The sequence below is a fragment of the Eumetopias jubatus genome, unplaced genomic scaffold, assembly GCF_037043125.1.
Source record: "Eumetopias jubatus isolate StellerSeaLion01/CBP00866 unplaced genomic scaffold, mEumJub1_p1.0 scaffold_1, whole genome shotgun sequence".
Taxonomy (NCBI): Eukaryota; Metazoa; Chordata; class Mammalia; order Carnivora; family Otariidae; genus Eumetopias; species Eumetopias jubatus.
This window is the reverse complement of record NW_028274807.1, coordinates 79857319-79884177: the sequence shown is the minus strand read 5'-3', so window position 1 is coordinate 79884177 and position 26859 is coordinate 79857319. Positions and strand designations below refer to the sequence as shown.

General features: G+C 42.1%; 1 protein-coding gene and 1 non-coding gene across 2 annotated transcripts in view; both read right to left on the bottom strand.

Annotated features, from left to right (window-relative positions):
• Positions 1 to 26859, bottom strand: part of ETV5 (ETS variant transcription factor 5) — a 54094-nt gene that overhangs the window by 11229 nt on the left and 16006 nt on the right. Inside the window, exons 5-8 of the mRNA XM_028101049.2 lie at positions 18455 to 18584; positions 17250 to 17537; positions 5809 to 6068; positions 3722 to 3781 (exon numbers count right to left, since the gene is read on the bottom strand). Coding sequence (XP_027956850.1) covers positions 3722 to 3781; positions 5809 to 6068; positions 17250 to 17537; positions 18455 to 18584 — 738 coding nt within the window. The remainder of the gene's footprint in view (positions 1 to 3721; positions 3782 to 5808; positions 6069 to 17249; positions 17538 to 18454; positions 18585 to 26859) is intronic.
• Positions 24533 to 24637, bottom strand: LOC114207196 (U6 spliceosomal RNA). Its single transcript, XR_003608797.1, has one exon. It is a non-coding gene; the product is annotated as a U6 spliceosomal RNA (small nuclear RNA).

The window sequence follows — 26859 nt, the reverse complement described above, 5'->3', positions numbered from 1 at the left end:
TCCAAAAAGGGGAACTGATGGGCTCAAGGCATGAAAGTGGAAATGAAAGGAAAGGAGGGCAAAAAGTGAAAGGGGTCAAGAAGAAGGAAGGATGGCCGGCACTCGCAGTCCACATACCCTTAATATGCACTACGTGCTGACCACCCAGTCATGTCACCAGGGACCCTGACAAGATCAGCGGTTAAAATCAAAGTCAGTTAATAGGCTTGATGGGGACCCTATCCCTCCCTGTGGCCGAGCCTGCTCCTCTTCCAGCAGACCCCTTGGCAGAGAGCCCCAGCAGCTCCCGTGTGCTCAGCCCAGCGCCCTGGCTCCATCCACCTGGCTGGGCAGTACAGGGGTGTGGGTGCATGTGCTGGGGGGTGCGGCAGGGGCAGGCCGCGAGGCTGCGCTGCAGTGAAGGACTAGCCTGAGATTCTGAGAGGGATTTGCTAGCACTTGAAAAGTCCACGGGTAAAGACACCAAGGAATAAACTGGCTGTTCTTTCTTCACAATTGGCCAAGATCAAGTTCTTCTTGGCAGGACCAGTGCCGTGTTTAAAAGGCCTGGGACTGGGAAAGCACTGCCCAACTTGGAAGAAACTGAGATTATCTTGAGGTTTGTATTATTCATTTTTGTTTTCTCAGCCCCAAGCGCTATTTCTCTGTTTGCTTCACGATATCAAAGGAAGTATATTTTATTGACATTTATTTATTATTTAATCCAATAAATATTTATGCCAGGCACACAAAGAGGGTGGATAACAAGAAAATAGAGACTCGGTGCTTGCTCTCATGGAGCTTGTATCCCAACGGGAGGAGACATATAACAAAGTAGGGAAAGAAAAGTGAGACTCGGTAGTGTGGAGCATTATAGAGTGTGGGCCATGGAGTCAGAATGACGGACCTGGATGGGCTGTGTGACCTCTCTGTGCTCCAGCTTCCTCATTTGCAGACGGGAAGATGCTTTAATTGTATGAGAATTAGTGTGAGAGCATTATGAGTTATTAACATATATTCTGTTACATTGATCTGTTTACCTTTATACCTCAGTGTCAAGAGTAGTTCCTGGCACATAGTGTAAAATAAATGAATGTTAAAAAAATTAAGATAGTAATTGTACACTGATAAGTACTATTAAGAAATGAATTGTAGGGGCACCCGGGTGGCTCAGTCGGTTAAGCGTCCAACTCTTGATTTTGGCTCAGGTCAGGGTTGTGAGACTGGGCCTGAAGATTCTCTCTCTCCCTCTCCCCCTCCCCCCCAAAAGAAACTAACTGGATAATGTGAGAGCTTTATCTTATATAGTCTCCATTATGGATTCTAAATTCCTTGAGGATAAGGACCATGTCCTGAATATAGTATCCTCATATCACCTCATACATAATAAGTGCTCAACAAATACTTGAATGAATATGAAAGACTCTCCATTAAGAAAAGATTTAAGAATACAATGCTAGCTTTTAAGTCAGGGTTTCAGCGACTCCTATGATAAATTTATTTTCCAGTCTGGTACTAGGAAACTGACTCTTATGACAAATTGTTATATTTTATATTATCAACGAGAATTACATAATCCCTTTTCTTCCTTCCTTTTTTTTTTGCCTTGGCTGCCAGGAAGCTATAAATTTCCTGACTTTCCATTTGGATTTTGACACTCCAGTGATGTTTTAATGGCCTCATTATAAAGTCATTATAAGTAAACTCCTTCAAAGTTTACACATCTGTCAAACTTGCCGTGTTATTTTTAGTGCTGTTCTTCCTGTTCTTCCTCTAGGTAAGGATAATACATTCACAGCATACAGGAAAAAAAATGTAAATCTCAATGAAATTCTAGGTTTGGTTTTCAAACCAATCAGATGAGGGCCTGCCCATGAGTGTCGTTTCGGTGTATCTGCGGTTTCTAGTCACTGCCCCACAAGCTCCTCGAAAACATCTGCAAACTGCTGTTGGCTTAAGTGAAATTAAGTCAGTTGAATTGGCCCCAGCAGTTACAGCAGTTGTGGCCACAACCACCCCACCACTCAAAGGTGGCAGGAAGGAAGAACCTGTTTGAGGGGCCCAGTGGAGAGGAAAGATTTACCCGCCCTGCAGAGATTCCAGGTGAACGAGCACTAAGGCAGGATGGCTATCTTAGTAATCGCAGATGCCAATCAGAAACACTTGTCTCACTAACTGGCATCCATGGTGAAGCCTATAGAAGAAGGAAGGAGAAGCCACATCATGGTAATTTAGAGTAATTAAGAATGCAGGTCTCTTTGAAACTAGCTTCTCCGATGCATGGGGGGGGGGCGGTCAGGGAGAGGAATGGGAAAGAGTAGGGGGAAAACACACAAACTCTCCAGATATTGTGTGTGTAGTAAGCAGTCCAATGCTTTACTAAAAATATTTCCTGTAAGAGCATGCTCCTTTCTAAATGTTGTAATTATGCACAATGTTTTCCTCCTTCTCTTCCCCCACTCCCTCCCAGTTTGCCTGCTGCAGACATCAGTTGCTGCCGCAGAAACATTTGGGAACCTGGAAGAGAGCCCCACACAGCTGTGCCGATCGATCACAGTCAGAGGTCCGGTAGACAGCTCTTCCTTCCCAGGGCTGGACAAACACTCAGAATATTCTCGGGCACGCAGTGCAACCCCACTGGGTGTTCCCTCTCACCAGGTCAGCGGGAAGCAGCTACCCATAGAAATCACGCTTGTGAAACAATCACTTAAAAGACAGCAGATGCTTCCTAGTACTGTTTTATGAGCTTTTCAGTCCTCCTTGGATGCACACTGGAATCACCTGGGGACCTTTAAAAAGGACTAATGCCTAAGCCCCACCCCAGAATTTCTGATTTACTTGTTCTGAGTGAAGATCAGACACCAAAAGTTTTAAAAGCTCTCAGCTGATTCTAACGTGCAACCAAAGCTGCGACTCCCCATGCTAGAGTAGTTCTCAAAACTGAGCGTGCATCAGGACCCCTTGGAAGGCGTGTCACAACCCAGAGTGCTGGGCCCCTGGAGCCTCTGAGTCAGTAGTGTGGGGTGGGTCCCGAGAACCTGCATTTCCAACAGATCCCAGGTGAAGCTGATGCCATGGGTTTGGGGAATCACACTGCCCTGGGTATTTAAGGACAGATGTATAGGACAAAAAACAACTCAGTCGTTAGGCGTCTGCCTTCAGCTTGGGTCATGATCCCAGGGTCCTGGGATCGAGCCCCGCATCGGGCTCCCTGCTCGGCAGGAAGCCTGCTTCTCCCTCTCCCACTCCCCCTGCTTGTGTTCCCTCTCTTGCTGTGTTTCTCTCTGTCAAATAAATCAATAAGTAAATCTTTAGGACAAAAAACAAGATGTACTTCTGGGGAAAATGTTCTAAGAAAAAAACCCTTCCCCGTTTCAGTGTTCAGAGAAGTCCTAAATGTACCATCTCAAGTGTTCACACATTCCCAAGTTCTAGTTCAGGCTGATAATGTTATAAACAGCTACATACACCTCCCTGGATGGAAGTGGGGAAACCAGATTGGTTTATTTTTTCTTCATATTATCCCGTGACCTCTGAAAAGTGAGAGTCATTACTATTGAAAATGATGGTGGCCCTCACTGCATTCAGGAGTGTGCCTCAAAATAACTGAAGGTTACCATCAACTAGCTCTCATTTTCATGACTTAAGAAAGGTTTAACCTATCTATGATCCCAAATCTTAGCCTGGAAGCTGAGAAATTTTAAGCTTGCTTGAATATTATTTTTTTTTAAAAGTTACTTACCTTCATGGCTGCTGGAGAAATACCCCCCTCTGATATAGGACGACTGGCAGTTAGGCACTTCTGAAAGAGAAACAGACACCCACTCTGTCAGTAGCTTCTGTAGGTGAGTCAGCACATCTCTTGAACTGCAGCCCTGTAGTGAAGCCCCTAGACTTTCTCCTGCTCCCAGATCATGTCTTTCTGGTCTTGACCTGGGAGAGAGGTGCCACCCTAACAGGCAACATAGGCAACACCATCACCCACCATTTGAAAGTAGGATTCTTGGCTCCTGATCAAGAGAACGAGGAGGAAAATATGATGCTTCATTCTTATAACTTGTTCATTACAGAAATTAGTTAACACCAAATCTGGGGAGAGAGTTAATGGTATAAAAAGAAACTGGCTTTCAAAAGGCCGAGCTTGGCCTTCTGTCTCTACTGACTCAGGGGCTTTGGGGGTTAGAGCGGGATGAGGGGTGCTTTAGATCTTTCCCAATTTGCTCCCCTTTACAGCCGGTGGTCACATCCAATTCTGCGCCAATGGATGAGGGTCCTTTTCAGGCCGAAGAAGTTAGGGGATTTGAGGTTAGGAAGCAAGGGCAAGGCCATTTGCAAGGACGTTTCCCCATGCTGGAGGTGTTGGAATGAAACCCGAACTCAAGTGAGCTCTTTTTCAAGCATCAGGTTATCCAGGTGTCCACTGAGAGGAAAGCCGGTGGGTTGAGTTGTGCCCATGTGGGACACATGAATTGCAGATATGGTAGTATCGGCTGAGTGTCTTGCTTTAAGTGGGGTGGGTGGGGTGGGGTGGGGTGAAAAAACTCTTCAGGACAGATTAAAATGTCAATCCCCAAGGAAAAATATTGCTGGTCATGCCTGTTCCTGAGAAAAATACATCAAAGCTTTCAGGAGGAATGCCAGTGGGAATTTTACAAGCTATCAATACCTATATGCTTGGTAATTTTTTTTATCATAAAGCAACAGATGTCTCCCTTCTGTCTACCTCCCAGCCTTTCCCATAATCCATTTCTGCCTGAATTGAGCAATCTATGTATTATATCTCCCAGAAGGCCAAGAGCAAACTACATAGCCTGTTCTATTTGCAAAAGTCATTCAAATACATACTGCCCCACCCCTCCCCAGGGTCTTCCAAGAAAAACACCCATGGAAAAGGCTGAAAACCTACCCACCACCCTCAAATTCCTTTAGTACCAACTGCAAGAAAAGAGTGAGAAAGTTTAAGTAATTTCTGAAAGAAGAGGAAAAGAAGAGGAGGAAACAGTTTCTAAATGTGCCAAATGCAGAATTCCAATTCTTCTTACCAATGATCTCATTTAATATGCCTGGTCTATAAGACATGTAGTTCGTGAATGAGCATGTGTGGTGGCGGAGGAGGAGGGGGGACCCCCCAAGTACAGCTTAAACTTCTTGATATGCTTATGTTTCTAGACAAGAGGTAACCCACAACCAGACAATGGGTGCCCTGATGTTACCTCTCCCTGTGTACATCAGCAGCCTGTGAAGGACACCGGGAACTTGCCCAGATGAAAGCAATCCAATAGGGCAGTGAATCCCATGAGGCAATCAGCAAGACAGCCTTTTCCATGTTGTACCCAGCACCCCCTACAGTCATGACATACTAGGTGATTTCTCAGAATACCATTCATTTCAAGAATAGAAAGAATCCCATCCTACGTGTAAGACTCTTCCTTATGCTCATATTGGGAGTTTGTGAGTCTACTCTATTCAAAAGGAAAGCCGTAAAGCTAGGGGCAAGGACTAAAATGCAGAAATGATATTTCCTAGGTCCAGTGACCCTTAGATAACAGGTCTTAAAAAGGGCATCGCCACGATTGGGTCTTTAGGCTTGGACTCAGAGGTGTGCTCCCCACCACTTTTGAAAAACTACTGCACTTCCTCCCACTGGATGGCTTTTCTGTTTTGTTTTGTATTTAGTTATGAATGAACAAGTCGGCTTTAGTAGCTCCTAAGTTCTTTGAGGGTGATTTTTTATAAAACTATTCCCTAAAGCCCTGTACATAGAAGACAATAACGACCAGACAGATCAATGAGAGAACGAAGAGAGAAGTGGCATGAGTCTGTGCTAACCTGAATCAACGCAGTAATCCCGGGGCTCCTGCTTGATTCCCATTGGTGACTGGAACCCATGTGCCGGGGGGCCTGGCATGCCTGGGACCCCATGTTCATAGAGTGGATCATGGTATTCTTGTTTGAATCCCTGAGGGGGCGGGGGAGCTGCAGGGACAATCGGTTCTGACATTTGCCGGTGGTAATTGGGGCGATTATCTCCAGGAACTCCCGACTGAGGAGGGAAGGGGTGGCAGGGTTCTGACAGTTGTCTCTGAAATCTGCAAGAAGAAAGTAGTTATAGTTGTTAGCTAAGAACATGATATATGCTTACTCTGATTTAGCACTGGGAATTAGAAGTTCGGATAAATGAAATTATTTGCAAAGCACTTATTAATGCCTATTTCTGAACATTTTACCCTCTTCCCCAAATTAGAGGGCATATTTCAGACCTCTTGAGTCAGGGAGTGGCAAAAAAGCAATGACACAGTAGCCTCTTGTCTCCCGTGCATGTTTATTTCATACAGTCCCTCTGTACAGGTGGGCCAGGTTATGTGTCTAAATATATAAGACCACTTACTTGCAAATAGGACTAACATATACATATGTTTATTAGTTCATTCCTTCTTTTACCTGTAGATAGAATCAAATTTTAAAGACCAAAGAGTACAAATTGACCAGTTAGAAAATGTGATTTAAAAAATCCTGTTCATAAAGCAATGAAAAACAGAAAATCTCTAGGAATAATCAGGAAATGTGTAGGCCATATAAGAATAAAACCTTAAAACTGTTTTTTTTTAAAAGATTTTATTTATTTATTTGAGAGAGAGAATGAGAGAGAGCGTGAGGGGGGGAGGGTCAGAGGGAGAAGCAGACTCCCCGCCGAGTGGGAAGACCAATGAGGGACTCGATCCCCGGACTCCAGGATCATGACCTGAGCCGAAGGCAGTTGCTTAAGCAACTGAGCTACCCAGGCACCCCAAAACTGTTTTCTGAGGAAAAGAAAGAGAATTTAATTAAAGAGAAAACATTTAGAGGACTTTGAAGCTATTGATTCACTGACAATTATTCTTTAAAAGCAATGCCTTCCCAATCAACTTGATAAAATGATTCTATACTTTATTTAAAATAGTAAACAATTTTTGAAAAGAAGTAACGATCTATTAGATATTCACAAATTTTCTAAAACTGCAGTCATTAAAACAGCAATACAAGGAATGAAAGATAGGTATATCTAAGGAATTGAATGGGAAGTCAAAAACTTTCAGGTATACTCTAAAGTTTACTACTTGTTAAAGTTAGCATTTCAAATTAGTGGGGGGAAGGTCCCTGTTTTATACCACATGTCAACATAAATTTCATGGATTTCAAGGTTTCAATGTGAAACCTTAATGACCGAGAAAATATATGTGGAAACACATAATCTGAGAGTGAGGGAAAACCTTTTTACACATCATACCAACAGTGGAAATCATCAAGATAAATATGGATATTCCTCATTGTATAAATTTCTACAGTTCAAAAAGCACCAGAAACAAAATCAAAAGAAAACAAACTGAGGAGAATGTCTCTAACAGTCAGAACACATCAGAAACAAAAACCAAAAACAAAACAAGCTGGAGAAAAATCTCTAACAGGTACAGCGATATTGCTACATAAGCAGCTTTTAAAAATCAGTAGAGAATGAATATCCCAGTAGGAAAAAATGGGTGACAGACATAAATAGGAAAATCACTAAAGAAGAAATACTAACGATTGTAAACAAACGGGAAGTTCAACGTCATTAGTGATCAAAAAAGTACTGAGAGAGAAAAGGTTTGTTCTGGGTACTTGGAGGATGAATCGGTAGTTAATAGATCTGTGCCTGGCACATAAAAAGCACTGAAATCACAAATATGATGGATGAGATCTAGTTACAGGGATGGTCACCAGTGCAAGCCCTCCAACAAGGGAACTGGCTAAGCACATTGTGATATAGCTCTTTAGTTGAGAGCAACAATCAAATATGATGTAATACACAAATATGTAAGAACCTGAGAAGATATTTTTGACATACTGTGGAAGTTACAAAGAACATCAAATTTTTGCAAAAGTAAAAATTATTTATGAACAAAAGTATGGTGTACAAATCTTGGAGAGGGCTGCGTAAGTAAATGTGAATACTGTTTACCTTTGGTTGGTTATGATATTAGGGGATCTTCTTTTTTTGCTCATCTACAGCTTAATAAATATACACTACCATATAATAAGACAGAACAATAAAAGCCTTTTGTTATTAATTGAATAGCATTAATATCCTTCAGCTGTCAGAAAAATCCGAAAGTACGTCAACTGCACTTTCTCTGTTGGAAGGGCAGTATAGTAAAAGGGAAAGTGATAGATGGCAAATTTTTTTGGCTTCAGTTTCCTCATCTGTAACATGGGGATGCATTATGCATCAAAATGCTACTGGAATGATAAAATAAAATCATGTCTACAAAGCATGGTTTGTACCACAGCTGTATGCACTAACAGACTTCAGGAGGATGGGTGTAGAAGTTCGAGACGGCAACCCTCAAGGTGAGGTCTCGATCCATGAAATATGTATAAGACACTCACCTCTGTGCGTAAAGAAAAGCAGCTGTGAATATATGCCCTCGGGTAGAAAGCAGGAGCCGAGGTTCAGGTTCAAAAATAAAAAATTTACAACAATGGATTCCAGTGGGTTATTTAAAATCAACAATAGAATCCTGTAATATTAAGGTCTTACTCTAATTTTCACTTGAATCCTATGAACAGCTTTCATAAAATAACTTGAATTTGATTTGAATCAATCTGTGGCAACAGGTGGCCAACAGATTTCTGGAATATCAAGACTCAAAATCTTCCCCTGAAGAGATTTGGATGCAGAGGAAACACTGTTTAGATCAGGGTCTAGCAAGGCACTCAACTCACTCTGTGGGGATCCCTACTACCTTACCAAAAGCAGTGCTGCGAGGTCGTGTCATAACAGGAAGATCACCAAAGAGTTTTACATATGCTTGTCCCTTTATCCCAGACGCCAACGGCATCAGAATCTGCCCGGCCAAGGTCCTGAACAAGCTGTACAAACCGTATTAGGTTTGCGCGGGGTTGAGAGCCTTTCCCAGCGGGGCTGAATGCCTTACGGGGGTAACTCCTTCAGGAATGCGGATTTTCGAGGTTGCTGTTATTTAAGGAAACCCTTCCAGGGTCTTTGAAGAAGTGTAAATTTGAAACCCAGGTTTAGGCTTAACGTTTAGAATATAGGCAGCAGCGGCCCACGGCAAGCCTGACTTTTTTGAAGCGAATTCTGAAGAAGTGGGCAGAAAAGTAAGGCGAAGATATTCTCAAGGCCTTATTTTTATCAAGTACCAAACCTCCCAGCCAAGTACTAACCAGGCCCAACCCTGCTTAGCTTCCGAGATCAGACCTTACACCAGCAGGAAGGAACAGTAACAAAGGCACCCATCTTCCACATTCTCTCCCCTCTGCCACCATCTTGGCTCCTTCAAAGGTGACCTCCACAAATCACTTCCTTTGATGGCTCAGGGAGGGCGCAGAACCGCTCAGTTCTGTAACCAGAGCCCCTGCAGCTGACAGGCCCAAGCCCTTCACTTCCTCCCGGTGCCTAACTTCTTACCTTCCAGAATGAAACTCTAGAGTCGGCCTGGTACGGCCTCTTCAGGAAGAGGTACTTCCATATGGGTACCAGCCAGCAGCCCCTGCCCCTCCCTCAAGCCCCACTTTAAGGGTTCTTGGAGCTTAGGGGCCGGGGATCTGCAGAACAGATTCTATAATTGGGATGGTTCAGTCCTGGTTTGTTTTGAGGGAGTGGCATGGCAAAGGGGATCTTAAGGGTAGGTCACAAAACCAACATATTTGGAGAAAGATTCACTCAGAGCTTGCGGCTGATAATGGCTTTTATTTGCAGAGATCAGTAAAGTAATTCCGCTCTTGTCCTCAAAATACATTCTGTGAACTTTACTCACTGACCTTCATTTGAACCCCCTTCCCCTTTCCGCAATGCTTTTGAAGTATCTAAGAATGTGTTGTATATATAATACGGCTAGGACAAAATGCCTCTTGTTTACTGAGGCAGGCAATCGTTTTCGGTGGAGGAGCAGCTCGGTTCCTCACAAACCCCTTCTTCTGCTCACCCCCTCCCTCCTCCCTCCCACACCCGCCATCCCAGCAGAACTCCTCAGGCCGTAGTGAACTCACAGTTGGTAGTTGGTTGGTGAGCAAAAGGAGATTTCCGACTATCAAGTGAGCTTAAATTCAATAGGTTACAGATTAAGGCTTTTTCGGTGCCAGTTTATTTAAAGAACCAGTTATTTATTTATTTGTCAGATTTATATAGCGCCTTTCCTCCCAAGAGCTCACCCACGCTACCAACATTTGGTTTACGTTATGAAAACCGTTAGATGCTTTTTCTGCATTTCCTTTTCGGTTTCTGCTGCCAACACACAGAGTAAACACAATGCTTAGAGGAAGAAAGGAGAAAAGTGTGGATTTGACGAAGGCTACACAGTGGCTACGGATGCCAGGTAAAGTAGCCGGGGCTCAGAGAGGCCGGCAGGGAGATGATAACATAAAATCGGCCAAGAAACCAACACCATGTACTTAATGTTTCCATTAAGGCTAAGAGAAGACAGAACAGGGAAGCAGCACAGCCGGGTACGAGGCTGTGGCGGTGAAGGCAGAAGATCCTGGGCTGAAATCCAATCTTTACCACTTACCGGCTGTGTGACCTTGGGTGAGTTATGTAACTGCTCTGAGCCTCATTTTCCTTATCAATAAAGTAAGGACAACCAGGATACCTGTCCAAAGGTTTGTTGTAAAGGTTACAAACGCTAGTGCATGAAACAGGGCCTAGCTCGCTGTTCTCAGTATACATTACCTTCAAACACCACCATCAACTGCCCATCTCCTCCCCCACCCCCCAACAAGCAAAATTCAGAAGCTAGACAACTGTAAGGGGAGATTAAGGAATTGGGAGAAAACTACCACATACACATAACAGAGTCCACTAGTTGCCTACCCAATACCCACTCTCCTTTCTCAGAATGAAAATGCTGATTTTTATTCCCATTTATTTCACACTAATGTTTACTTTCCTGCCATATTCCAAGAGCCAGACACTGTTACCAAACAGAACTCGAACACTCCCTGAAAGCACACTACAGAACTCTGAAAAAGCTCTCAGGGCTCTGTGAGGTCTGTCAGCACTGCCTCGACTCAAATTTGGCCCATCTAAACTGTGACACAACACTGATAGATGAGGAACAAAATATGTCCTTTAAAGGCCTAGATGTTTGTCTGATTTCCTAACATCAAACACAGAAGGAAGACGGGGATGGAAATACAGGATGTCCTCAGAATATCAGCTGGTGAGAGTATTATTAGCTTTATATGTACAACACTAATATGTCTGATGATGAAAAGATTAGGGATAAAGGGAGCTTTACACGGTAAAAACTCACCCTTAACCAATGAAGCAACAGAAGTTTCTAAGCTGTGCTATCCGCATCATTTTAGGAAGATTCCTTTACGGAATACGACAGTGATCTTTAAAAAGTGTCACAGAAGCTAGCATTTACTGAGCACCTTCTCTGTGCCAGTACGACGTCATTTAATCCACCCGATGATTCTGTGTGGTAAGTAACTAGCGTTCTCCCATTTTCAGATGAAGACACCAAAGCTTAGACAAAGTGAAGTCATACAGATAGGAAGTAGCAGAGGTGGGAGTCAATCTCAGGCCCAACTTCAGAGCCTATACTGTTTCTGTAACTACTTTTGAATACTCTCTTGATGATATTTAAATAAAAATCATATAGTCCAGACAGCTAGAAAACTCCCATATGTTTGGAAATTAAGAAATATATTTTTAAAGAACTACAGGATTGAGAGAAAAAAAGAAAACACTTAGAACTGAGCTTTTAAATTAAATCAGAATTTTAATTTAAATCAGAACTTGAGGGATGCAGCTAAAATGCAGGACTTGGGTAGGGAAATCAAATAACTGATTGTCCAAATCAGGACATTTGGGGGAGTAAAAAGGAAAGCTATGAGCAATAACTTCCATTAGGCATAAACCATAAGTGACCTGGGACAAACTCCAATATGTGGTCATCCCAGCCTTAGGAGAAGTTTTATTTGGTTATATGTTATACTATAAAGAAACAAAGCTAAAAAATTAATGAGTGAATCATCCAACCAAAGCAGTTAGGAAAAGAAAAACAATGAAAGAAAGTAGAAAGAATAAAAAATTTTAGTAAGAGCAGAGAGAAATCAACGAAATAGAAAACATCTAATAGACAGGATGAATAAAACCAAAGTTGATTTGTTGAAAAGACAGATGATATTGTCTGCCAAGGACTAACTAGAGATTTTATGGCAATTAACTGTAAAACTCAGACAAAATGGAAAAATTCCCAGAAAAAGTAATTTATTAAATTCACTCAACTAAATAGAAATTCAGAGCAAGACCAGAAAAGTGAAGATGCTTAACTGGTAATTAAAAGTCTGCCCACAAGGAAAATATCAGGCCCAAATGATTTTTCTGGTAAATTCTTCCAAAAATTCAAGGAATAAAGAATTCCAGTTTCACATGTGCTATTCTGGTATACATAAAAAGGAGGACACCCTCTACTCATTTGAGGAGAGTAACTTCAATGCTAAAACCCAACAAGGATAATATAAGAAAAAAATTATACCTTATTCTCAATCGTAAACACGGATGCAGAAGTTCTCAATATATGTTAGAATAAAAAGTGCAGCAAAAAATGTAACACATAACAAATAAGTTAGGTTTAGCACATGAATACAAGGTTAGTTTCATATAAACCAATGTAGCTCACTACATTAAGAAATGGAAGGAGAAAATTCATTTGATGATGTCAATAGACAGAAAACATGTTCGATAAAATTCGATATCCATTCATATTAAAAACTCTGAGTAAACTAGGAATAGAAGGAAATTTCCTTGAGCTTGATACAAGGTAAGCTAAAAACAATCCCTCTTAAGATTCAAAACTAAAAACACCTCTCACTCTAACCATTAGAAGTACATCATTCAGTCTGTCGCAGAAGGTTCTATTAAGCATCTCCAAAACTCAGTTTCGGATCCCAAAGTGAATTTGTGGCTGCCATACATAACATGCTATTAACAGCAGTGTGTGGAGAAGGGATGCGTCAGACACATTCACTTCATTCCAGGCCAGGCTACAGATATGACTCACAGTCAGGTTCTTCCCTCTCTAAAAACTACAAAATCTGAAGGACAAAAATTGCCGTTCAATGGCAATTTATTGGGGATGGACTTTAAGGGAGGAAGTAGAAACAATAGAAAGCCTTGAGTATATTAAATCTCTTAAATCTGTACAGCATCTTCAGGGAATGAATAGTTATCTATCAAATCACAATTCCACCAAACGTAAGCTCATTCCTTTAAGCTTTGAAGATGTGATCATAACCACTGAGGGAGAGAACTTTCTCGAACAGGTTAGGTTACTCACATAACTGACCCTTTCTTGATGACTCTGGGGAATTCTATTCTATCAGTTCAGCAGGACAGCCTATGACAATACTGATCCCTTGGGGAACATCAAGAAGCAGAGGATTTTTCCACCAGCAGTACTGTCTTAAATGCTGTCATTTCTTGAGATCTGCCTCTTGATGCTAGTGAGAGAGCAGCGTATTCCAAAATTTTTAGATGATAAATTTCCTAGCAGAGCCTCTTCAGTTGAATTGTGGGGACTCCTTCAACTTGAGATGTAATAAGAAATAGTTTAACAGAGGACAAAATCATACCTGGCCAGTACGATGGGTATAACATAGGAACATTTTCTAAATTCCTCCACTTAGCCTATGTAAACATCATAAGCGGCACGATGAAAGAACTTTTGAGATCGGGATGGCTGAACGAAAAATATGCCTCCTCTTTAAGGAGCAGCTGGTCTTTAAGGATAAATGGAACATGTCTCAACATGCCAAATTACATGTTTTTTTTTTTTTTTTCCTCCTCGAGGGGGAGGAAATCACGAATATAAATCATGGCTTCCAAACACAGTATTTATCTTCTAAAAATAACTTATGAGTTGTGAAAAATTATATACTAAGATTATATAGAACATTAAGAATGTACTTTTGAATAGATTATATTTTATTTGTTTAAAGTATAATTCTAGCAAACTGCTATCACTATCAATAAACATACACCGAGGACAAGTAAGATACTGGGCTGAGAAGGTTCTAAATCATGGTTTTTAAACCTCAAAAAGTTTATTCAACTGCAGAGGCATACTGTGAGCAAAACAAAAAAGATAACTGTCACAACATGAGTTTAGACGAGTGTAATAGGAATTCAGTAGGATTTTGTAATGTAAAACAAGGATAGAGTTCTGGTAGTTTAAGAGAATGTTAGCAACAACCCCCCCCCCCCAAATCATAACCAAAACAAATGGTGCAGTTATAAATGCTTTGGTTTCTAAATGTAGGCCCCTGTAGTTGGCTATGTGACCATTAGGAAGTCCCTTAGCTGCTCTGAGGCCTGATATTCTTATCTGTGGAATAGGGTTTTTTACTCTGCTTTTGTTAGAGGATTGTTAACAAAGCTCAAATAAGACTATTTCCTGGGGCGCCTGGGTGGCTCAGTTGGTTAAGCATCTGACTTCGGCTCAGGTCATGATCTCAGGGTCCTGGGATCAGGGCCCCATGTCGGGCCCCATACTCAGCAGAGAGTCTACTTCTCTCTCTCCCTTTGTCCCTCCTCCGCTCAGGCTCTTTCTCTCTCTCAAATAAAAAAATAAAATCTTAAAAAAAAAAAAGACTATTTCCTTCATATCTTACAAAATACCATGTATTTTTGGTAGGGGGTTACTTTTGAAGTAATATTCTTAGATTGCAATTAATAAAAAGTTAGCAAAGAACAAACTCTATTTACCAAAAAAGGTAATCTGCTCCATTTTAGGCAGGCATAATAATTAGGAGAGGTGGGGTTATGAGGCTTGTTATCATACACAAGTGCAATTACTATTACTTTTACAAAATCAGACCAAGGCTTTTAGTTTGCCTCATTTTCTGTGTGCTCTCTAGTATCTACAAGCAAAATCATTTGTCATGTCTTTGATGTACTTTGCATCACCCAAATAGCACATGGATACCATCATTAATAATAGACAAGGGCAATAAGAACAAAATTCAATTCACTGGGTATTTGATACTTAAGCAAAAGGGGGGCTGGAGTAAGGATGGGGGTAGAAGAAACAGCTGGATCATGATTTCTCAAAGTATGACAATAAAATATCCAGGCCATGCTCCCAGACCCACCAACTGAAAAATCTGGGGCAGAGTAAGGAATCTGCATTTTTAATAAGCCCCTGGGGAAACTCCTGTACACTTGCAACTTTGCAACTACAGTGCCCTAGGGTAGAAGACTGGGTGTCCCAGTGTTGCTTTTCTTTTATCGATTTAGGACTTTGCCCTTCACCCCAGTTCTGTCATGGATCTCTGTATCAGCCCAGTGTGTGTGAGGTCTTTTTATTCTAGACCCACAGTCCTAATGGCAGAGTGCAGGGGAAGTAAGTCTAAGATACACAGGCAGATGTCAGGGAGGAATCCCCCTCTTAAAAGAAATACCTGGTTTCTGGTTCCTGCCTCTCTCTCTTTGGACACCTGAGGGCAGATAGTCCTACAGGTCAGGGATCAAACCTCCCCCTTTTGCGGGGAGGGGGCTGGGTAGCCTGGTGACAAACCTATTTCACCACTGAGACTAAGGCTTCCTGTCTGCCAGGGCGCCAAGAGGCCAAACATTCTCCTTACACAAGCCCTCTGGGTAAGAAACAGGGCTTGAGGGGGAACTATGAATAAAAGGGATTTATACATGGTATAACAAATACAAGGTTTGTTAGGTATTTCAAGGACCAAATATATGTCCCCCCCTTCATCCCTCCTCCTCAATTATTAATCCTTGCAGGAAATCAGGAAGATACTATTTAAAAAGCACAAAACCAAAAAACTATTGAAATAGAAATGGTATCCAGGCCCGAGTGCACAAACTGGCAGTCTCGCAGAATGATTCTGCCCAGAGAGGTTTTGTTTAGTCTGCAAAGTGTTGCTGTTGTTTTTAATTTGAATTAGTTGCCAACTTAAAATACAAAACAAAACCACACAACCTGGAATTTTTACATGAAAATCCAATTTCCAAATTCTCCTGAAAAAGTGCAAGGCTGTTAACAAGGTAATAAACTGGCAAAGCTTGGTGGTAGCTGTCTCCTTCAGATGAACTCCCTCTTGAAACCAAGGCCCACCACTGAGCCAGCCCCCGAGTCAGCGCTCACCCCTTGGGCCCTATGTGTCATTGGTGTTCATGGCTCTTGGCCTCCCTAGGGGAATAAAGACTAACCAGCCAAATTATGCAGTTCTTCATGGCGACTTTCACAGCCAGGGAGACAGGGGATCAAAATCAGACAAGAATGCCTGCTTTCTTTTCTGTATTTCATCTAGAAATAAAGTGACCCCTGAGAAAATACCAGGAGGTATTTGGGTTGGACCAGGCCTGAGGAAAGTATACTCACACATCCTCCCTCTCCTGCCCCTCAGCCCCACCCCCAGCCAATGCAGAACAAGAAAGGGAGGAAGGAAATGCAATGGTCACCATCTTGCAACCCTTGGTAACATCACTGACAACTCCCCACCTATGTACGTCCCAGAGAGACTCGAAATAAAAAGACGGGTCTCCAGAACAGCCTATATAAAGGAAGGCCACAGGCATCCAAACTTCGAGAATACCTAGATAATGGACTTACAAGGCTGGGACCTACGAGGTTATTAAGTTTGGTGTTGTTAGAGTAGGTTGCCTTTCCACTTTAGTTTGTTTGATGAGTGAAAGACTCTGGGCAAGTTATTCCTGATGCCTCAGTTTCCTTATTAGGAACATAGAACCTACCTGGAGCAAAACCAGAAGATTTCTCTCTCAAACGTAGGTAATTACAAATAAGGTCTTTAGCTAATTTCCTGTTAAAATGTGTTAAAATCAGATGAGTAATGATATGTTTTGAAATTTAGCGATTTTCCCTAATACGTAAGTAAAATGTTAATAAAGTATTTGTGGGTAGCATAAACCCAAGTTCAATGCTAGTAGGCAGTATCCAGTGAGAAGCTAGGAAACCAGCCCTCGATGAGCATGGACAGACCGTCTAACCTGGTCAAGTCTTCTACCTCCATAATGGCGGGATGGTACTAACCATCTCTCCTTTATCTACTTCATAGATTGTCTGGAGTACCTCAACAACAGAGTGCTATATAAACAGGTCATATTCCTATTATTCGTCTTACCTCACAAGATGGTTGAACGCAATGGGAACTTTACAGGTACCTGGCAAATACGACTGCTTCCTCTCTCCCCGTGGGGTAAAGGGGAGGGGATGGGGGCAGCGAAAGAACCCCAGATCAGCACCCACCTCTGTTCTGATGGATACTGGTTTTCAGGCATCATCTTTGGCATCTGCAGGGGCTGATGTGGTGGCCGGGGGACCGCAAAGGTTTGCTGCTGTGGTCCAGGTTCAGGAAGCGAGTGAGGGGCGGGGGCGGGGCCCACACCTGGGACCGGGCCAGCTGCAGGGGCGTGTGCAGAGGTGGGCAGAGTTGCCTGGGGTGGGGGGAATAGGGAGTTCTGATGGGTGGGTGACAGGGGGGTGGTGGGAGGGGTTAATGGCTTGAACCCAGAGGGAGGCTTCCTATCATAGGCACTGTAAACAGAAAGAGAGAAGGAACCATTAAGCTGTGATGAAGCCATTAGCATGGTCGCCAGGTCCGGCAAGATGGCTAGGCTAGGTTACAGACCAAATCGCCAGGAAATGACAGCATTAACATAGTTAAATTGCTGGCAGCCCCGAGGGAATATTTGTACCTCTGAAAAGTGACAAACACTCTGCGTCACAGGGACTTGTTTAACACTTCTAGTGATTCTTCTCCAAGATAATTTTAGCCTCTGTTTCCGGTTTCCTTTTCCCCCCTTCTAAAAGCATTCTCCATGTATGTGTATGGAGGGATGGATGGGGTGGGGGGCAGAGTTTATGCCCTGGGGGGGTTTCTGGCCCCCCTCTCCCAATTGCTCCAGGGTCCCCAAGAAGTAGTCAGGACCTCTGTGGAAGATAAATTTCTGCCGTAATATGACTTGAATTAACGACTCTTCTCCCCCTTTCCCAGGCAGTCTGTGTTTATCTTCTAGAGCAAAGACTGATTTAAAATTAAAGCTTCATTCCTGGGGCCTGGATATTCTTAAGTAAAGGGCACAGGCACGGGGACTTTTTCATATATTCTGATTTGAAGATTACTTCTTTGGTGCTTAAAGTTCACATTAACATATGATAGACATGAAGTATATATTCCCTCCCTAGAAGCCACAGATCAAATATCCCAGTATTCAAGGTTCTTTCCCTCAGGAGGGCTCAGTACCCCACGCGCTCAGTTCCCCCGTGGAGCCGGTTTCACAGTTTTGCTTTTCATGTTTTGCACAAAGGCCCCCGTCTGTACTGGCCTACACCTAGAGGACGACATTGCCATGGGAGAGGACTCTGAGCGCTACTCTGAGTGTCTGCTGGAGTCCTGGAAGCAGCCGGCCCCACGGCTCCTCTCCAGCCAGCCTTTCTCTGGCTTCACTTACCAATAGCTGTAGAGGCACTTTTCTCCATAGTTAGCACCGAGAGCCTGCTCGTGGCTGCAGGATGACAGCTCGGAGGAGGGGCTGTGCAGCTCCCGTTTGATCTTGGTTGGAGGTGGGGCATGAAGCACCACTGCAATCAGAAGGGGGGGGAGGCGAGAGAGAGAGAGAGAGAGAGAGAGAGAGAGAGAGAGAGAGAGAGAGAAGAGCCGATTAACAGGGAGCAAAATGCTTTCCTTCTGCAACCCCTGTCACTAGTGGATGGCTCTTGGAAGTCATGCCGAGTCACATGCCCAAGAAAGCCAAACACTGAAACACAGAGCCTTCCATCTAAAACCAATGAAAAGTTCTTTCAGTGTCGGAAGTCATCATCTGACACTTTTAATTAGCCATGTTTTTTTTCCCCATTGCTTTCGTGTTGGGTCTACTTCCTCAAAATTCCTGCAGGTGATGGTTCGTCAAGAAAAATGCAGGTGCGATAGAATACCAAGGGTTGCAGACATGAAGAATTTTTTTTCCAAAAGGGACAAAACAGCCCAGAGATACATTGGTAGACATTACACATTAACTTGTCAAAGGCTTGAAACTGCTCTGGTAAATACATTTCTTATTCAGAGGCATATAAATTAAATAAAGGACTTTTTTAAAAGTCCTTTCTCAAGCAGCTCTAAATATCAGCTCTGAGTAAGAAATACTTAACTTTAAGGCATTTCAAAAAATTTAAGAGCAAAGGAATAAATACAACAATGGACCAAACCACAACCTAGCTTAGGCAAACTGCCTAAGGACAAGTCCTGGAAACCTTTGAGCTTATGTCTGCTTTGTGCCTTTCCTGCCCCACAAAGGGCAGGTTTTCATAACCAATCTTTTCAGAGAAGTGCCAATTACTTCTCTAAAACTGATGAAATAGTACACAGAGCTCTTGCATAACATTTGGAAATCAAGTGAATATTCCATATGTGGTTCTGAGAGGGCAAAGTTTTTCAAATCAAGGTGACTTACACGGTAGCGAAATGAAACAAAATAAAGCCAGGTTTGCCTTTTCTGTCTTATCTAGGAGCTGACTCATTTTAGAGAGGGCATTTTACCCAAAGTAGGACAAACTCTAAAAGATGCTACACCATGGGGGCTGTCTACTACTTATGAGTTAAGATTGTTGTTCTCTGCCCAGCTCTCATGAAGGTGGGGGAGAGACAAGTTAAGTTTTGTGCCAGCAACTCTCCACTCTATCAAAGGTCTCATTAGATAGCTAACCACAATCAGTGCCCTGGTGCCCCACTAAAATTTCGGTCTGACTCAATGCTTACTCCTAGAACACTTTCAGGAGCGTAGTTCATTCTTAGTGACTATACTAGGCAGAATGAGCGAAACGACCATCTACTTTCTGCTGAGAAGACTGAACAATCTTCTGGACAACTGCTTTGCTCAGGTACCACCTCCAACCCCAAGTTCAGGTCTCAGAAGTGAACAAATGCAACAGATGACTCTATCACAGATGACAAGTTTATAAAGCAAAGTCCTGTCAGTGACCGACTGGAAAAGCTAGGTTTTTATAGTTCCTTTCCCACATAATGCCAACTGCTTTTCCTAAATAAATGGAATAAGTTCAGAGCTGGAAGATTTTATTTCGAAGTCATTAGAGTCTCTCTTGTGATTTTTTGATGGTGACATCATGGCAGCCAACCCTCAATTGTTATCAAATGTTTTCAGACATTCAGACACAGAAAATGGCTGGGCTTGTTGCTGTTAGAACAGTGTTAGTAAATGAAAAGGCAGAGTCAGACAACTTGACACAGAAAAGCACTTCTCCAATGAAGTGGATATTCTGGTGGTTCTCAGCACGATCCCTTTGTCATTGCCTTTCCTCTCATTAGCCTTCTGCCATAAAAGTTTTGGGAAAATCATGAGGAAAGGCTGATGATGCCCCAGTGTAAACAAAAGTTACATGTCCTTGAAAAGTCTACTATTCTTTATCTAAAGAAAATCCCTTATAATCATGACTTTACCTACATGTAGAAAGTAAACAATTATGGTATCACTCAATTTTCTTATTTCAGGTTTTGGAAATGTATTGACATTTTCACAGGATTATTGAAAAAGTTACCAGTTCTAACACCAGAGGGTAAGCCAAAGTTGTCCAGAAAGAAACATTTTTCTAATGGCTTTAGGAACAGCATATACCCATTTTGAAAGAAGATCTAAACTGACCGCTGAGTCTGATGTCCTGCTTTCTTTAGATCTACACAGTACTCTTAGTGTGTGTCCTATCATTTTGCCTCTAAAGTAAATGGTATCTTCTATCACCCCCAAACTGTCTTATACCTGGAATCTTATGTTCTCCACCCAAAGGAGGAGTTCAAGAAATATCTGGTGAGTGCTATGGTCTGAATGTTTGTGTCCCCCCAAAATTCGTATGTTGAAATCCTAATCCCCAATGTGATGGTATTAGGAGTGGGGGGCTTTGGGAAGTGATTAGGTCATGAGCGCAGAGCTATATGAGGACAAAACGAGAAGGGAGCCTTTACCCGACCATACTGGCACCCTAATCTCAAACTTCCAGCCTCCAGAACTTTAAAAATAAATGTCTGTTGTTTATACGTTACGCTGTCTGTGGTATTTTGTTATAGCAGCCCGAATGGACTAAGACAATGAGTGACTGAGTGGATTATGTTTCCAAGTAATTCTTAACCTTGAAGGCTGGGACCGCATCTACCCTACAAGGCGAGGCACTGTTAGTCATAAATATTTTTTCCCCAGGAATGAGCCATTCGAAAGAGAGAGAAGAAAGTGGAACACGGCCAGAGCAAGAATTGAAAGTTTCACAGATCAGTGACAAGAAAACCATTAGGGGCCGTTGGAGTGGTAAGGAAGGAGGCTCAGCTCTCCAAAGGGACCGCTGGGCCAGAGGATGTGTGAAGGAACCTAATTATGGCATACATTAGTCAGAAATAGTGGTGTATTTAAAGCAGGAACTTAGAAGCCCAAGGAATGTCCTTGCTTTCAGTCTGTTCCCTCCTTTGTAAAATGAGATATGTGATGCTGCCTTGAGAAATACAGAATATGGCACAGCACCTTGCAGATGGTGCTATGATGTTGTGTAATTATACACTGTGCTTTCAAAAATAGAGTATTTAACTTCGCACAGGCAACTTCCTAAACGATGACAGAGACCTAGGAGTACAAAGCGTGGCAACGGATTGGAAAGAAAAAAGGTCATGAACTGCTAAGAAAGTTGGAAAAGAAATGCCAAGAAAGTTGACTATGTAAGTTGATAAATATTTTCTACAATTAGAATTTTTTTTAAAGATTTTGTTTACTTATGAGAGAGCGAGAGAGAGCACAAGCAGGGGGGAAGGGTAGAGGGAGAATTAAGTTTTAAGCTCAGAGTTATAGAAAATCGCCCATGACAATAATGGTGCCCCGACAATAATCCCCACTGAATATAGACGACCTTTGTTGTTATAAAGATAACATTCATTCATTGATCCATTCCCCCACTCACTGAGCATCTTCTATGGGCGAGGCATCCTAGAGATGCTGGGGACAGGGTAGTATGCCCAACAGCCACGGTCCTTTCTTCATGGCATGCACAATTTAGTGAGGAATCGGACTTTTAGCATCATCTCCTAGATGCACTCACAGTTAGACCAGGGCCTCACAGTCCTCTTCATTCAGGCCTCTACATTTATAAGGACTGTGAGGCCCAAAGGAATTAAAGTAATCACTCAAGGTCTTGGAGCTGCTATTAGAGGGGACAGAAATGAAGTGCTTCTGTCACTTCGGTAATCTACTGCACTGACAGAAATGGGAGACATTTCACTCACCCACTTTGTACACTAAAAATAGAGGACATAAACCTTTTTTTTTTTTTAACAAAAACAACAAAAATATCACATTACACCTGGTTGAGAGAAAGTACTCTAGAACAAAGAAAAAAAAATGAATAAAAACCAAGACCTCTGGAAAAGAACAAGGTAGGCAGACAAGAAAGAGGCAGCCAGATAGACCCCTTAGCATTTACTTTGTGACAAGTTGCTCTAGTATACGTTGTTTTAGTCCATCTTCCCAACCCAGTGAGAAAGGTACTTCTAGTACCCCCTTTTCATAGGATAGAAAACCCAGGCTCAAAAAGGTAAGGAATCTGGCACAGTCTCATACCTGTAAGTGGTCAAGAGCCCTACCTGAACAGTGCTTAGTGATTCTATCATATTGCCTCCTGAGAGAATCTGAGAGAAGAAGACTAAATGAAAAAGGCATTAAAAGAAATAGGGAAAGATGGAGAAGAAAAGACACCACCAGAGAGGAGAGTGGAAGAATACTTTCTGCCAGCTCTCAGGGTCCGTACCCTCATGTTTACTCTGCACTCTCCAGCTGGAAGCGCACCCGATAAACCTGCATCCATCCGACTGCCTTCCTGCCCCTAGGCCACCAGAAAGCCCAGGATCCCTCTTGCACTCCCACTGGCAACCGACATCTCTGGACTCCAGTAGCCTTTACTTCTTACCAGCCCTTGCCTTCTATTCCCCTAAAAGATCTCCCCTCCCTTCTATAATCCAGCTGACCAATATCTTCTGCTTATTAAGACAGCCATAGGAGTTTGAAGACCTGGTATCTTCCACAGCCAGTCACTGACTGGCCAGATCCCACATTATTGCCATGGATACCATCTCTCTCTCCGAATTCCCTGCCTCTCCTGAAAGTGCTTCTAGACAATTCCCTCTCAATGCCACCTGTGAGACAAGAACACTTTGAGTGAGCTGTCTGGACTCCTCCTGAACTTCAAGAACTCTGTTAAGGATCCATACACAAATATGTATGAGAGTCTCTGCTTGTTAGGGGTAGGAAAGACAAGGATGCCTGTCTGACCAGATTTAAGTCCGTATCTGTAGTCGTGTACCACAAAGTACAATATACTGCTTTGTAGACCACTATAACACCATTTTAAATCCAGACATTATGTTCACAGATCAATCAACTTAACTTTATAGTTGGTTTTCTTATTAGGGAACTCCTTGGGAGATTTTTCTGTCTGACACAAAAATCAGGCCTAAGGGACTCCTGGGTGGCTCAGTCGGTTAAGTGTCAGCTGTTGGCTCAGGGCACGTCCCAGGGTCCTGGGATCAAGCCCCGCATCTGGCTCCTTGCTCATGGGGAGCCTGCTTCTCCCTCTCCCTCTGTCTGCTGCTCCCCCTGCTTGTGCTCTCTCTCTCTGATAAATAAATAAATTAATTAATTAATTTAGAAAAGCAGGCCTGATCATAACCAATGCAATAAGTCAAGAAAAAAATAAACAAAAAGCAAATGGATTAGAAAGGAAGAAATATAACCGTCATTATTCAAAGATGGCCTGATTTGTTATGTAGAAGGTATACAAGTATCCCCAAAATATAGGAATCAATAAGCTAATTTACCAAGATCAATGGCTATAAGCCTAATATAAAAAAGAATCATTTCTGTATACATGTGAAATTTAAAAAAAATTAATTCACAATAGCAACATATGACATCAAATACCTAGGAACATATCTGATAAAAGACACGTAAGACGCTCAAACCAAGAACTACAAAACACAAGAAAATTAAAGAACTCTCAGACTCTCAATATATGGAAGGATATATCATATTCATGGGTTAGAAAGCTTAACATTATAGAGTTATCAATTCTGCCCAAATTTGGCTGGATGTAACCCCAAACTAAATAGCACTACACAGAAATGAGAATAAGGAAATTATAATTACATTGAACAACACGGAAATTTCACAAATATGCCGAGTAAAAGCCAGACACAAAAGAGTACATGCTGTGTGAATCCATTTACGTAACATTCAAAAGGACAGGAAATTAATATATGGTGTTTAAAGTCAGAATGGAGCTTACCCTGAGGGCAGTGCCTGTTCAGGGGGCACAAGGAATCTTCTTGTACTCTGATAAATTCTGGGTCTTGATCTAAATGCTTGTACAGTTTGCCAAGTTGTACCCTTAACAATTGCTATACATTGTATCAATTAAAAGTTTCTCTTTTTTTGTATTAAGTTTTTTATTTTAATTCTAGTATTGTTAACATACAGAGTTATTTTAGGAAAAATATGGAACGCTTCACGAATTTGTGTGTCATCCTTGTGCAGGAACCATGCTAATCTTCTCTATCGTTCCAATTTTAGTATATGTGCTGCCGAAGGGAGCACAAGTTTCTCGTTTTTAAAGCAAGCAGCCCAGTTAAACAGGATTACTGAGTTAATACTTATTAAGATTTCTCAAATTTTAGAAAATCTTTCTTCTGTGATGGTATAGAAACAGTCTTCCAAAGAACCCCAATTGTTTTGAAATAGAAAAAATAGACAAACTGGCCCATTCAAGAGAAATAATAATTCCCTCTGCTGACAAAATCTGTTTCCTGCCCACAAGTCCAGGCTTGTGGACTCTGTCCAAGGCAGCTACCCCATGCCAGTGCTATTACAGCACATACGATCAAAACAAAGGAAAACACTTTTGTTGAATGTTATGATGAACGACAGTGTGATTTAAAAGGAATTTTTTTTTTTTTTACTAAGACAAAACCCACCTCCTCTAATAAGGCTTTCCTGGGGTGTTCCCATAATCATCAAAGTTTCAATTTGCCACTGACTTTGTTGTGAATACATATAACATTTATGTAGCTGCTGAGTGTTAAAGAAATTGCTGATCAGTGACACTGCAGTCTGAGTGGGAGAAAGACTGAGCCCGTTGTTATTTCTTTCGCTTCACACACAGGCTTTGCCTACTTTCCCCCAGTGGTCGTTGCTCAGGTTGTTTTGGAGTTTTCCTCCCCGCTTCTTCAGTTTCAGTACCTTCATCTGGGGCCGACTCAACTTTCCTAAATCAGCTGTGTGGGCCTGCCCTCGGGGGAGGACCTTATTTGGTCACACTTGACAGCCACGATCTTCCTACTTTACATGGAAAATTGTGTCTTACGATGGAAGTTGACCAGAACACCAACACCTGCCTCCAAAAGGCATGTCCATGAGGCTTATGTGTTGGGTGGCCAGCTTATGTCTCTAGAGCCTCTCACAGCACTTCTGAATGTGGAATGTATGTAGTCATGGTAAGAGACTTCTTGAGATTCCAGAGTGATATTCCTACAGTGAAGGTCTATTCTTGAGCTTTACTATTATTCCCTTTGCCCCAGCTTTGGGCACTGTTCCTCTCTTAGGCCACTACCATCTCACCTCATTTCCCTCCAGAGTGAGGAAATATGTACTGTTTGTTCAAGAGTGGGGGGCGGGAGAGCCCAAGACATCTGCCCACACTGTTCTTTGGTTATGGTAGTGGGTAGAGCATGAGGAAAGAAGGCAGGGGGAAGAACCATCAAGCAGAGGGACATGTGAATGTAAACATGATGCAAAATAGAACCCAAGAAGCCACCCAGAAAGAGCAGGTGTGACCTCTTCTCTCCTCATGTACTCTTAACTTGTCAGAGTACCCCACTAGCAAAGACCAAAGGGCTTTCAGTCACCAGATGTAGTGTCCCTTGGGACTTGTGGTTTGAAGAGCACAACAAAGCCAACAGGCCTACTTTCCAACACACTGCTGCCTTTCCTTAGCTCTGGCCTTTTTTGGACAAGTTTTGAGACAAGGTGCAAACAGCCAGTTAGCAAGAGAAAAGAGGTAGACAGAATGAGGCTTATGTTTTAAGTTCTCCCATATCACCAGACGAGGTCAGAAATAGGTCTTTATTTTAGGGTTGAGTAGATTAAAAATTCATTTCAAGCATAAAATATATTCCTAATGTCTTAATATTCTTTGTAATTGCTCTGGCATTACTGGTGAATGACAAGAACAGGAGATAATACTCTGTTCTGGGAACCAAGAAGGTTCAAGGGAGATAAAGCAAGTGGATAGGTTCTGGCCCTTAAAAAGAGCATCTGGAAAAGGAGATGCCTTTTGGATTTCCAAACCAAATAAGAAACATGCTCAAACCCACTTGAACAGTTAACATTAATTCTGCCTGGCAACAGTTTCCAAAAATAAAAACCTGAAGTGTTATCAAATGTAGTTAGGGGGCACAAGTTCTAAAAGCAGAATTGGAGGAGGTATGGGAGAATGTGCCGTTTTCTTTAATATCTGACACAGCCAACCTTGTGAAGCATAAATTTAAAAATTGAATATAGTGAAAAATCATCCATAAATAGCAAAATGAACTATTTAGTAAGCTCTGCTAAAAAAATTTGAATGCTTCCCTCAAAAGCCCTCTCCTCAAACATGCAAAAACTATCTCCGACCCAAATATCTAAATCTGACTCACTCTGTTCTTTTACACTAGTATTTTAAGGTCAATGCAATAACATGGATATAAGAGTAAGGGAATCAGCAACATAGGACATTTCTGGGCCTAAGGCCAGCATTTTTGTGTGTTCTTTGCATTTCTGAG